General features: G+C 42.2%; 1 protein-coding gene across 3 annotated transcripts; it reads right to left on the reverse strand.

Moving 5' to 3' along the window:
• Nucleotides 1-3,414: 3,414 nt before the first annotated feature.
• Nucleotides 3,415-6,738, reverse strand: Sat1 (spermidine/spermine N1-acetyl transferase 1). 3 transcript variants are annotated; one of them, NM_001291865.1, is made up of 7 exons: nucleotides 6,392-6,738; nucleotides 6,074-6,125; nucleotides 5,890-5,973; nucleotides 5,410-5,519; nucleotides 4,322-4,423; nucleotides 4,186-4,226; nucleotides 3,415-3,956 (listed from the first exon to the last, which is right to left on the reverse strand). In NM_001291865.1, exons 5-7 carry the CDS (start codon nucleotides 4,398-4,400, stop codon nucleotides 3,786-3,788), a joined length of 291 nt encoding a protein of 96 aa, NP_001278794.1. In that variant the 5' UTR covers nucleotides 4,401-4,423; nucleotides 5,410-5,519; nucleotides 5,890-5,973; nucleotides 6,074-6,125; nucleotides 6,392-6,738; the 3' UTR covers nucleotides 3,415-3,785. The 3 variants fall into 3 exon arrangements, with proteins under 3 accessions (NP_001278794.1, NP_033147.1, XP_030107131.1); NM_009121.4 differs by lacking the exon at nucleotides 5,410-5,519; XM_030251271.1 differs by having other exon boundaries at nucleotides 3,421-3,956; nucleotides 4,322-5,519; nucleotides 6,392-6,735.
• Nucleotides 6,739-13,808: the final 7,070 nt, after the last annotated feature.

Below are 13,808 nucleotides of genomic sequence, written 5' to 3' on the forward strand. Positions count from 1 at the left end.
TGTGTGTGTGTGTGTGTGTGTGCGTGCGTGCTATGTGATGTGTGTGCAGGTGCCCAAGAAGGCCAGAAGAAGGTGTCAGGACCCCCACCACCACCAAATTAGATGACAGGTAGTTATGAACCACCCAATGTGGATACTGAACTCAGGTCCTCTGAAAAAGTCGCCAAACTGACAGGCCATATTGTTCCAGTTCTTAAACCAATGTACAATATAAACAGAACTACTGAGTGCACAAAGTTCAAGTGAACAGCATTAATTCAAAGAGAGAGAAGATATTTTGATGAAAGAAAGTTGTTGTTTATCAAGGAGCAAGTACTGACTGCCTAGGGAGGCATTCTGCGGCTTCCCTACATTGTGGAGAATTGGGATGCGTTAACTTTCCCAAGTAGCCTTCTCAAAAATGGGTGAGAAGGTTCTCCTTCACAAAGTGTGTTATGATTCACTTGTTATTTCCTTGGAGACAGCTTCCTGCTAACTTTGTGGTCCTGAGATGGTCAGCATGAAGATGAGCCCAAATGGTTACATTTCCATTATGAGCGGGATCCAGGCTGATTGATTACCCAGATTGGTGAGTCTCAACTATATGTTCACTTTGAAATACACATTAAAATATCAGTAAATTAGGGAAGTGATACAGGAGCCATCGGTTCTGGTGACCCGAGTTCAGCTCCTGGGACCCACAGTGTGGAAAGAAAGAACCGACTTCTCAAAGTTGACGAGACACTGTCTCAAATGACAAAGAAGGAACTAATGATAATAATACCTACCAAAGAAGGTATTTGTGACAATTAAATAGGACAATAATGTATTAAGTGTTAAACCCAGTACAGGGGAACAAGCTTGCAATCCTAGTACGTAAGAGACTGAGATAAGGAGGAATCACAAGATCTAGGCTAGCCAGGGTTGTATAGGGAGTCCCTCCCTGTATTAAGAGGTTTGCAACCCCATAGGAGGAACAACAATATGAACCAACCAGACACGCCACCCCCAACAGAGCTCCCAGGGAGTAAACCACCAACCAGAGAGTAAGAGTATACATGGATGGCCCCATGGCTCCAGCTGCATATGTTACAGAGGATGGCCTTGTTGGTCATCAATGGGAAGAGAGGCCCTTGGTCCTATAAAGGCTCTATGCCCCAGCATAGGGGAAGGCTAGGGTAGTGAGGTGGGAGTGGGTGGGTGGGGGAACACTCTCATAGAAACAGGGGGAGGGGGGGTGGGATAAGGAGATTGCAGAGGGGGGACCGGGAAATAAATTTGAAATGAAATGTACACAAATAAAATATCCAACTAAAAAAAGCAAAAATAATGTGGAGAGCTCTGGGAGCCACTTAAAGGATTTTGGCAACAATATTTACACTGGGCTAAGAAAGGAAGTAGGCTCAGGCACTTACAAGTATGCACCACTACACTCATCTTAAGGTTTTGTTTTGTTTTGTTTTGAAAACAAAAGGTGTCACATTGTCTCCAAGCTGGCTTTGAACTCCTGTCTCAGTCTTTCCAGTGAAAAATGAGTTCTAGTCCCAGTGTAAATGTTATCTTTACAAGATTGTTTACACAGACTCATTTTTTCCTTTACTTTAGGTTTATAATGCTTGCTGTTTCTCTGTAGAAAATTTTCTTCTAACTTGTTTTTTTTTTTTTAATCCACATATTGACTTTAAGTCTTACACATATAAATTTACTTCTTTTCTAGGCAGGGGAGTTGGTTTTTTGGGTTTCTCTGTGTAGGCCTGGCTGTCCTGAAACTCACTCTGTAGACCACACTGTTCTGGAACTCAGAAATCCACCTGCCTGTGACTCCCATGTACCGGGATTAAAGGCTTGCACCACCACCTGTCCGGAAAAAATGCTTGTTTGTTTGTTTGTTTGTTTGTTTTGAGACAGTGTTCACTGTGCTGCCCAGGTTGACCTGAAACTCGTGAGAGTAAAGTGATCCTCCTGCCTGGGCCTGTCAAGCACTTGAAACTATAGGCATGTGTTCCTGTGCCAAAGGGGTTTTTGCTATTGTTGTTGGAAATGTTTTATTTCCTTTTGAGAGGAGTCTCCTTGTTGTAGGCCAGACTGGTCTCAAACCTTAGTCCTTGCCTCAGCCCCTCGAGGTGTGCATTAATATGCCTGGCTCTGTAGCTGCTTGGAAAGAGATCTCTCTGTAATTGAGTTGAATATTAAGTGGGCTGATGTGGGGGGTCTGAGTTTCTACTCAGATTTTTACTTGTAAGGGACTCTTCTTAAGGGTGGACCAACATTTCACAACGGCTTCTGGTTTTGCAACACTGTGTCTTTAAGGTGTGAACACAAAAGGTTAGATTGTTACTCACTGGGTTAATTTATTCATCTAGCCACAGTCAGCATGCAGTTGTTTTCCTCTATGAGGCCCAGTTTCCAGAACACAACTTTCAAAATATCTTCCTTCTTCACAAGGCTCTTTGTGTTCTGTTAGCCTTTGATTTTTGCCAGCAATTCCATTACTTGCCATCTGAGCAGGACCCTGGTTGAGATCTAACTCTGTGTGCGTATTTCCTGTTTCCAATAAACCCCAAAGCTCCAAAAAAAAAAAAAAGAGCATAATCATTCTCTCCCATATAGCTGCCTTCTAACCTAGAACTGTGTAGCAGAAACTGAGCCAAAGGAACACAAAACCAAAGCTGTTTAACTGGAAAAGTTCAGTGTTTCCTGCTATTGTGTATCTTAGAGATATTTGCTTTTGGAAAACATTAATCTTGGACACTAGTTTTCAGGAATTCTTATCATTTTATGATCATGCAAATTAGTGGGTTTGGGAATGTAGGTCAATATGAGCAATTAAAATTCATAGTTCTAAGAAAATTGTCATTTCCCTTTGCTTTGCTCATTTTCAGTTCCTGAGAAAAGTATATGCTTGTGTCTCCCTAGTTGAAAGACTCCTATTGTGTCCTTACTGTAGAAGGACATTAGTTTAACACAGTTATGTACATATATGTAAAGTCATCTGATTTGCTTGTGACAAAGTTGCTTGTGTGACACTTTTTAAAGCTGCAATCTTGTTAAAAACCGGGAGTTTTACTCCCTCTTGATTAGCAGAATGACCTACTTAGTTTTACTTCAAAGGGCATTTTGTGTGGGATGAGGTCATTGGAGACAAGATGTTTTTCCTGATTGTTAGTGTTTCATAAACCCACCTTCACATTTCACTTGTGCAACAATGGACTTATTCACTGTGTGCATCGCTCTGTTCCATTCCATTTCTTTCTTTCTTTCCTTCTCAAGTCACCCCCCACCCGCTTTGGTGCTAGGGATAAAATGTAGGGTATTCTGAACACCAGGCAGCCTCTCCTATTCACCAGTACCTGAGAACTGATGGATAGGTATTTTTAGCTTATATATTATTTGTTACAAAGATAATGAGGAATAATATAGGACTAGTAAAAATGCTCAGGCTGAATATTTAAATCAAAGAGTAGTTTATTTAAAAAAAAAAGAATCAAAACAGAAACTCTAAGTACCAGTGTGTACATTGTACACATTTAAATGACTCACAAGAATGAAGTTTTGTTTTTCTTATATAGTAAGATCATACCACCTTGTTCTTCATCAAAAGATGTTCAAGAATTCTGCCTCCAAACCACATACATGACTGCCACTTTAAACAGACCGAATTTCAAACATGCAACAACGTCACTGGTAATAAAGCTTTGGAATGGGTGCTCGCTCTATTATTTCACTACACACAAGATAGAAAGCAAGGGAAGCTGAGAATTATTCTAAAGCACAATGGAGGTTGTCATTGTCTACACCGGCACGCCTCACTCCTCTGCTGCCATTTTTAGCAAGTACTCTTTGTCAATCTTGAAGAGCCTCCATCCCTCTTCACTGGACAGATCCGAAGCACCTCTTCTTTTGTAGAAGTTGATAGATGGTTCATTCCATTCTGCTACCAAGAAGTGCATACTGCTGCAGCGACACTTCATGGCAACCTAGTATAAGCCAGAGAGAACATTTCACCCTCTTACCAAGACCCAACCTTGATTCACTCATTACACTAACCCCGTAACTCTTACAAATGCAGAAGCCCAAATCTAGGACATCTGGTCACAGCTCTAATCCCCAGCACTAGGCAGATGAAGAAGAGCTTGAGGCCAGCCAGGGCTCATAGGAGGACCAGGCCAGCCTGGGCTCTATGCAGTGAAATGCTAGTGAACATACCTGGCTTAGATTCTTCAAAATTTCTGATCCTATACCAAAGCCTAAAGGAAAGAAATACAATTCTACTTAAGTCATTTTAAGGCCAAAGAGCTCTGATTTCTCCTTAAACTACCTCCAATCCCAAAGTCAACTGTACCTCTGTAATCACTCATCACGAAGAAGTCTTCAAGATACAGCAACTTGCCAATCCATGGGTCATAGGTAAAATAGTACATGGCGAACCCAACAATGCTATGTCCTGTAATCAGAGTATCCCATGAGATGCAAAGAAGAAAAACAACCCATTCAAGCTGTATTGGTAGAATCAGAAGCCTAGTGTAGATTGTAAGAAAATATATATGCGTGCACCACTGAAACAAGTAGCCAGGAACTGGACTGCCTCCTTATGTTTATGCTACTACAGTCCAGACCAATGATGAATGATCTCTCTGGTCTCAGACATGTACTTGCAAAAGGCACACATTAGAGATAGCTGAAGCTAGGCTACACTTGTGGACTGGCTAGTCTGTACTCTGCAGGACTCACACTTAGGAAATGAGAACATTTTCAGTACTTGCCAGAACAAAAGGGCCAGGGACTTAAACTAAACACACACATTATTCACATCCTAATGACATGCTGGTATGTTGGCTTGGCAAAAGTTGGGTTTACACAGCAGTGTAGAAGAGGAAATACTTGCAGTTTACCAACTCTTGCTTCCTTAAGGTCAGAAGACCAGACCAAAAGAACCATGTTTACTTTCAGAACTTGCCCTCCCACATATAAATTTTCAATTTACTTCCCCCACTCTTTAAGGCAGGAGAAATAGCAGTAACCAGAAACAGGTGTTACATAACACCCACATACTTCTAAAACTTAGTTCATCCCTTACGTGTTCTGATTATCTTCGAGCCTAAGGAACAAACATCAGAAGAAAACTCAAGAAAGCACCCACCCAAACAACTTCCCCTTTTAGCCGTCTCCTGACCAGTCAACAAGGGCCAGCAAAAAAAAAAAAAAAAAAAAAAAAAAAAGGTGTCAATACATAACTAAAAATAATAATTAACAACTGACTACCTCATAAGGAGTGTCAATTCAATTTCAAATGGAGGCAAAGGTTGCAAATTAGAGGCAATGGTTGCAAATTAAATTTTCTAGCCATTTTGTATTTCTTTGCAGACAGACAGGAAGCGAAAATAAATTTCTGATCTACTGTGTTTTAAGTGTGCGATAATAGGACCTTACCTCATTTATCATGATCATCTACTTTATTGTGTAAAGGGTCTTTTAGTTACCTCCCCGCCCATCCATGTACACAGAAGGGCCATGTACATGGCGAAGCTAGAGACTGTAACCTGAAGATTGGGACAAATTAAAGAAAAAAATGTGATTTAACACAATTACAAAAAAAAAAAAAGTTAGGTTAGGGTCAAACAAAAACCATTTTATGAAACGGAATTACAACAAATGACATTATAACTAACTTTTCCGGGTTTCTACAGAACTTTGATACTTGCTCAAACAGCTCTCTCATAACCCGCCCTATTAGAAAGTACACTACACATATATTTTTTTTCCTCAGTCATTTGCACACTGGCTGGTTGTTATTTCCAGCCAGCTCCTCAGTAACCTCTGCCCGCGTAGTCACGGGTTCTGCCCAGTAGGCTCTACGGGTTTGATATAACATTAGTTCTCTCTGGCTTCTCGACAGGGATCAGGGGTTACCTTCAGGGGTCCAGTGCTCTTTAGGCACTTCTGCAACCAGGCAGTGGTAGAAGGGGTGTTCTCCAAAGCCATCCTCTTGGAGATCTGTAAGACAGGGGAGGCAGAGACAGTGAGAGTTGACCTTTGGAGGTGCCAGGAAACAGATATTACCCGCCCCTCCCCCTCCCCCGCCACGCCTTGTTACCTTTCTCAGTTAAAATGACTTGATCTTCCATGTATTCATATTTAGCCAGTTCCTGGGGACGACATATAAAGAAAAGGACAATGAAACTCCTGGCCAGCCTAGCCAGCTCACGGGAAGAGAAATGGGGCAGGCAGGGTAGAGCGGTGACTGAGTCCTGCCTGGCGCCGAACAGCCGAGCCTGACCCGGGCTGGGGTTGGCAGGCCAAGAAGGCGGAATTTACTGGCCTGGCTGCGTCTCAGAACTGCAGATGAGGATTTCCCCGGTCAACAGAGCCTCCCCTACCCTCTGCCCTAGGGAGAGCCCGGACTTTTACCTACCTTGATCAGTCGCAGGATGTCACTGCAGTCAGAGGCAGTGGCTGGACGGATCTTAAATTTAGCCATTTTCGTCTTTTGCTTTTCTTCCCTTTGCGCACCAGGCCCCTGTACTTGAACAGCAGGAGGAGGTGGTTCCTCATTCGTTTCCCGGGAGCGTCCTCTTCTCAGTCAGGCTGGCACCATGACCCGGCGAACCTCAGTATAAGACAGAAAACTGGCAAACTTACTTCGGGGAAACTGCGCAGCTAAGAAGTGGCAAGACGGTGCCTTTTAAGTCCGCAGAAGCTCCTCCCTGGACGGGGAGCCGGAGAGATCGCGACCAGTAAGGATGAAAGCCCGCCGAAGCACCGCCCTCTGTTCCAGACACTGCCCTCTTCCGGGCTCTCTCGTGACACCCATGGCGCAAACCCGGAGGGCGGGGTAGGGCGAGGCGCGCTGCTGCCTTTCTAGCCTCATGTCCTCTAGCGGCGCCTTGCGGATCCTTGCCGGAAGCATATGAATGCCAGCTTGTCCCCTGGTAACCTTCCTAAATAGAACATGTGGATTGCCTCTGTGACCCCGACATTGCCGAGAAAAGCAAACTCAGGAAGCCCAGCTTTAGGGTATGACAGAAAGATGAGAGCAGCAGCCATTCTCAAAGTGTCGTCTGGAGGCATAATTTCCTTTCCTCTCTAGTAATTTTCCACAGGCAGTTCATTGAGATGTGGTGATGTCACCATTTTCATGACTAAAGAAAGGTGTGGGTTTGAATCTTGTTTTAATTTTGAGACAGGGTCTCTCTATGTAGTCTTGACTATCCTGGAACTCACTATGTCACAACAGGCTGTCCTAGAATTCACAAATCACATAGATCTGCCTGCCTCAGTCTGCCCAGTGTTAGGATTAAACATGTTCACCACAGCCTGCTATTCTTGTATGTTCTAAGGTCAGTTCTTAGGATCCCTCGATTGCTTTCCTTCTAGCTTAGTGGTTCTCAACCTGTAGGTCACAACCCCTTTGGGGTCATATATCACATAGCCTGTATATCAGACATTTACATTACAATTCATAACAATATAACAGCAGCAAAATTACAGTTAAAAAGTAGAAACAAAATAATTTTATGGTTGAGAGTAATCCACAACATGAGAAACTGTATTAAATGGTTGCATTATAACGAAGGTTGAGAACCAGTGTTGCAATGGCTAAATTTAAAATGTTATCTTTCCTTCCTTCCTTCCTTCCTTCCTTCCTTCCTTCCTTCCTTCCTTCCATTTATGTATTTATTTTTTGAGACAAGATTTCTCTGAGTAGCCTTGTCTGTCTTGGAACTCTGTACACCAGGCTGGCCTGGAACTCAGAGATCCTCCTGCCTCTGCCCCCCACCACCTGGCAACATTTTCTTTCTTACTCCTCCCGCTTTCCTTCTTAAATATCTGTTCTTCCTTGTGGACTTTCCTTCTGAAGGAGAGAAACACTTGATAATTCGCTTTAATGATGTATGCCATCTTACATTATTGAAGAGTTGATTTCACTGCTTATAGATTTTGAGGTCTGGAAGTTTTCTTTCTACACACTTATATCTGACCGTCTCTCAGCTTTCTTTGCTATTGAAAGCTGTTGTTGTCCTTACTTGCTCCAGTCCATGCACTTCTTTTGTTTCCTTTAACTTTGTTTGTTTGTTTTCGAGACAGGGTTTCTCTGTGTAGCCCTGGCTCCTTTAACTTTTTATTTTGAAATAATTCTAAACCTACTGAACATGTCACGATATCATTACTCTAATGATTACAGGGATGTCTGGCTCTGTGTTGTTTTCTATCATTTTTTGTTGTTGTTGTTTTTGAGACACGGTTCCTCTGTATAGCCTTGGCTGTCCTGGAACTCACTCTGTAGACCAGGCTGGCCTTGAACTCAGAAATCTGCCTGCCTGTGCCTCCCGAGTGCTGGGATTAAAGGCGTGTGCCACCACGCCCGGAGTTTTCTATCATTTTTAAAGGTAAGAAAACTTGAGACCAACATGTTTGGGAACAGTTGGGTTTGCCTATTCCTGGTCATACCCAGTGGAACAAGTAAGTATTCATGTCTCTGGGGAGTGACCTTTCTTTTACTATGGGCTTTCCTGGACAGATCTGTTGAGTACCCTGCTACCATTGCCTTGCCTGGATTCCATAATCAGTCAGAAGAGGTTTTTTTTTTTTTTTTTCAATAATGAGATAAAGCATCAGATGATCTTCAACATCTGGTCTGTACAGTGAGGGGTTAGACTAGTACCAGATGGCCACTCCTAATATTTAGTAAGTGACTTTGCCTTTATTAACGAGTAATATCCTGTATGAAGAAATGAAAGAAGAACAGCATTTTCTGTTACCCCTCCCACTCTCCCATGACTCAATGCGTTTGTGAGTCACTATGAGAGCTTATGCAATGTTTTTTTTGCAAAGAGATTTAAAAATAGCACCCATTCTACCTGAGTTACTGCCAGTGGTATCTTTCCTGACATAGATGACCAAGCCCTTGCCTCTTTTTTTATTGGATATTTTCTTCATTTACATTTCAAATGCTATCACAAAAGTCCCCTATACCCTCCCCCCTGCCCTGCTCCCCTACCCACTCACTCCCACTTCTTGGCCCTGACTTTCCCCTGTACTGGGGCATATAAAGTTTGCTAAACCAAGGGTCCTCTCTTCCCAGTGATGGCCGACTAGGCCATCTTCTGCTACATATGCAGCTAGAGACACAAGCTCTGGGGGTACTGGTTAGTTCATATTGTTGTTCTACCTATAGGTTTGCAGACCCCTTCAACTCTTGGGTACTTTCTCTAGCTTCTCCATTGGGGGCCCTGTGTTCCATCCTATATATGACTGTGAGCATCCACTTCTGTATTTGCCAGGCACTGACTGGCAAAGTCTCTTTGCCTCTTTTGCTTCTGTTTAGAATGCTAGAGCACTTTCAGGAGTTTGTCACATATATACTGATAGCAATACATTCAAATTCTGTGTCTCAACACCAAGAATAACTTCCTGAAGAAGAAAAACTAAAGCCATTTTCTATTTAGGTTGCTTAGTGTTTTAGAATCGTGCTTGAATTTAGCTTAGCATTTGACAAACTTTTATTTGGTAATGAGTCAACATTTCAAATTGTTGAATCATATCTGAGGTTCTTGGGGATTATAGAAGGTCACCAAGTGTTGCAACCAACCCTAAAGGTGTACAGTTTACTTTTAGAGATGGGTTTGTACTTTATTATAACGGATTTGACTCTTTATGAGAAAGGGAATTTCTATCACTGTGATGAACAGATGAGGAGAGTGAAAGGAAGAAAAATAGCCAAAGCAGTGATTTTGTTCTTTGCCTTGTTTCAAGGTTTCAGTGTCCCAAAGATTTTTATGATATTTCATGTAGACCTTGCCACCAGAGGTCAGTTGTTTGAAAATAGGTTGTCCTATGTCATCCCTTTTTATTGTTTATTGGTTGCCACATAGAAAGTCACCACACACTCAATCGTTTAAAAATAACACCTATTTATTATTGCAGAATATATGGGTCAAGAGTCCAGGCATCATGGCTTCACTGCATCTTTTGTTAACTGTGTCAGGTTGGCTGCATTCCTACATAGAACAACTCCAAGTTCACTCAAATTACTGACCTTGACAGTACTAACCTCTCTCTCTCTCTCTCTCTCTCTCTCTCTCTCTCTCTCTTACACACACACACACACACACACACACAGATCCTCCTGCCTCTGTCTCTGCCTCTTCCTCTGCCTTTGCCTTGCAAATGCTCTGATTAAAGGCATGCACCACCACTGCCCTGCATCATCTCTGTGTTAAACAGATTTATTTTCTAATTAGATGTATGCCTGTATGTATGTATATGCATATGTGCGCATACATGTGTGTGTGTGTGTGTCTGTGTGTCTATGTGAATGTATGTGTGAATGTAAGTGCAGGTGCCAAAGAAATTGAGATGAGGTCATCAGATAACCTAGAGCAGTGTTTCTCAAGCTGTGGGTCGTGACCCCCTTGGAGGACCATATCTGATAGTCACAGTTATGAAGTAGCATTGAAATAATTTTATGGTTTCGGGGGTCACCACAACATTAGGAACTTATTAAAGGGTAAAAGCATTAGGAAGTGTGGGATCCATTGCCCCAGAGTTAAGAGTTACAGGTGGTTGTAACCTGCCTGATGTGGCTTCTGGGGACAGAACTCAGGTTTTTTTTTTTTTGTTTTTTGTTTTTGTTTTTGTTTTTGTTTTTTTGCAAGAGCAACAAGTACTATGTATTAAGTGCTGCACTGTCTCTCTGTGCCCAGAAGTATTCATTTCTTGATTGCAGGCCTTGATTTCTCGCTGGCCACCAGGTGGAGGCTCTTACAGGCTGCCTAGAGTTTCTGGAGAGTGCCTGTATTTCTTATTATATGGTCTTACCTAACATGACCATTTATAATCCAGAAAAGTCTCTTGAGTAGCTACCAAAACAGTTTTTAAAAATCTGAGTAAAAACACCTTACATAAAATGTGTTATCTTAACCATTTTTAGTTTAGGTTTGTTTTGAGACAAGGTCTTTGTGTGACCTCAAACTCATAGTTCTCTTGCCTCAGACTCCCACGTGCAGAAACTAAAGTTGTTAAACACGATGGTGCCCAGCTTTCCCTTAGCTATTTTAAGTGTATAGCATAATAACAAATGAAATACTCTAGAACTTGCTCCTTTTTCACATCTTTCAAAACTAAAACTCTGTATCCAGGAATAATGGCTCCCCCTCTTCCCTTTCCACCTGCTCCTTATAGTCATTTTCTACTTTTCATTTCCAAGAGTTTGAGTTGCTTTCAGCAGATTGTGTAAATAAAATCAAACAGAATTTGTATGTTTGTTTGTTTGTTTACTTAGACACTGGCTTACTTTACTTAACATAATCTCCCCACGGTTCATCCCTGTTTCAGCATAGGATGGGATTACCTTTCTTTAAAACGGAGTAATAGCTGGGCTTGGTGGCACACGCCTTTAATACCAGCACTTGGGAGGCAGAGGCAGGTGGATTTCTGAGTTCGAGGCCAGCCTGGTCTACAAAGTGAGTTCTAGGACAGCCAGGGCTATACAGAGAAACCCTGTCTCGAAAAAAACAACCAAACAAACAAACAACCAAACAAACAAAAAAAATGGAGTAATATTCCTTTTTGTATAGTCCTGTGTTGTCCAGGCTGATCTCAAACTCTTATAAGAAGCCACCCTTAGTTTTTTTTTTTTTTTTCCATTTTTTATTAGGTATTTAGCTCATTTACATTTCCAATGCTATACCAAAAGTCCCCCTTACCCACCCACCCCCACTCCCCTACCCACCCACTCCCCCCCTTTGGCCCTGGCGTTCCCCTGTACCGGGGCACACAAAGTCTGCGTGTCCAATGGGCCTCTCTTTCCAGTGATGGCCGACTAGGCCATCTTTTGATACATATGCAGCTAGAGTCAAGAGCTCAGGGGTACTGGTTAGTTCATAATGTTGTTCCACCTATAGGGTTGAAGATCCCTTTAGCTCCTTGGGTACTTTCTCTAGCTCCTCCATTGGGAGCCCTGTGATCCATCCATTAGCTGACTGTGAGCATCCACTTCTGTGTTTGCTAGGCCCCGGCATAGTCTCACAAGAGACAGCTACATCTGGGTCCTTTCGATAAAATCTTGCTAGTATATGCAATGGTGTCAACGTTTGGATGCTGATTATGGGGTGGATCCCTGAATATGGCAGTCTCTACATGGTCCATCCTTTCATCTCAGCTCCAAACTTTGTTTCTGTAACTCCTTCCATGGGTGTTTTGTTCCCACTTCTAAGGAGGGGCATAGTGTCCACACTTCAGTCTTCATTTTTCTTGAGTTTCATGTGTTTAGGAAATTGTATCTTATATCGTGGGTATCCTAGGTTTTGGGCTAGTATCCACTTATCAGTGAGTACATATTGTGTGAGTTCCTTTGTGATTGTGTTACCTCACTCAGGATGATGCTCTCCAGGTCCATCCATTTGGCTAGGAATTTCATAAATTCATTCTTTTTAATAGCTGAGTAGTACTCCATTGTGTAGATGTACCACATTTTCTGTATCCATTCCTCTGTTGAGGGGCATCTGGGTTCTTTCCAGTTTCTGGCTATTATAAATAAGGCTGCTATGAACATAGTGGAGCATGTGTCCTTCTTACCAGTTGGGGCTTCTTCTGGATATATGCCCAGGAGAGGTATTGCTGGATCCTCCGGTAGTACTATGTCCAATTTTCTGAGGAACCGCCAGACTGATTTCCAGAGTGGTTGTACAAGCCTGCAATCCCACCAACAATGGAGGAGTGTTCCTCTTTCTCCACATCCTCGCCAGCATCTGCTGTCACCTGAATTTTTGATCTTAGCCATTCTCACTGGTGTGAGGTGGAATCTCAGGGTTGTTTTGATTTGCATTTCCCTGATGATTAAGGATGTTGAACATTTTTTCAGGTGCTTCTCTGCCATTCGGTATTCCTCCGGTGAGAATTCTTTGTTCAGTTCTGAGCCCCATTTTTTAAGGGGGTTATTTGATTTTCTGAGGTCCACCTTCTTGAGTTCTTTATATATGTTGGATATTAGTCCCCTATCTGATTTAGGATAGGTAAAGATCCTTTCCCAGTCTGTTGGTGGTCTTTTTGTCTTATAGACAGTGTCTTTTGCCTTGCAGAAACTTTGGAGTTTCATTAGGTCCCATTTGTCAATTCTCGATCTTACAGCACAAGCCATTGCTGTTCTGTTCAGGAATTTTTCCCCTGTGCCCATATCTTCAAGGCTTTTCCCCACTTTCTCCTCTATAAGTTTCAGTGTCTCTGGTTTTATGTGAAGTTCCTTGATCCACTTAGATTTGACCTTAGTACAAGGAGATAAGTATGGATCGATTCGCATTCTTCTACATGATAACAACCAGTTGTGCCAGCACCAATTGTTGAAAATGCTGTCTTTCTTCCACTGGATGGTTTTGGCTCCCTTGTCGAAGATCAAGTGACCATAGGTGTGTGGGTTCATTTCTGGGTCTTCAATTCTATTCCATTGGTCCACTTGTCTGTCTCTATACCAGTACCATGCAGTTTTTATCACAATTGCTCTGTAGTAAAGTTTTAGGTCAGGCATGGTAATTCCACCAGAGGTTCTTTTATCCTTGAGAAGAGTTTTTGCTATCCTCGGTTTTTTGTTATTCCAGATGAATTTGCAAATTGCTCCTTCTAATTCGTTGAAGAATTGAGTTGGAATTTTAATGGGGATTGCATTGAATCTGTAGATTGCTTTTGGCAAGATAGCCATTTTTACAATGTTGGTCCTGCCAATCCATGAGCATGGGAGATCTTTCCATCTTCTGAGATCTTCTTTAATTTCTTTCTTCAGGGACTTGAAGTTTTTATCATACAGATCTTTCACTTCCTTCGTTAGAGTCACGCCG

Source organism: Mus musculus, chromosome X (assembly GCF_000001635.26).
Source record: "Mus musculus strain C57BL/6J chromosome X, GRCm38.p6 C57BL/6J".
Lineage (NCBI taxonomy): Eukaryota > Metazoa > Chordata > Mammalia > Rodentia > Muridae > Mus > Mus musculus.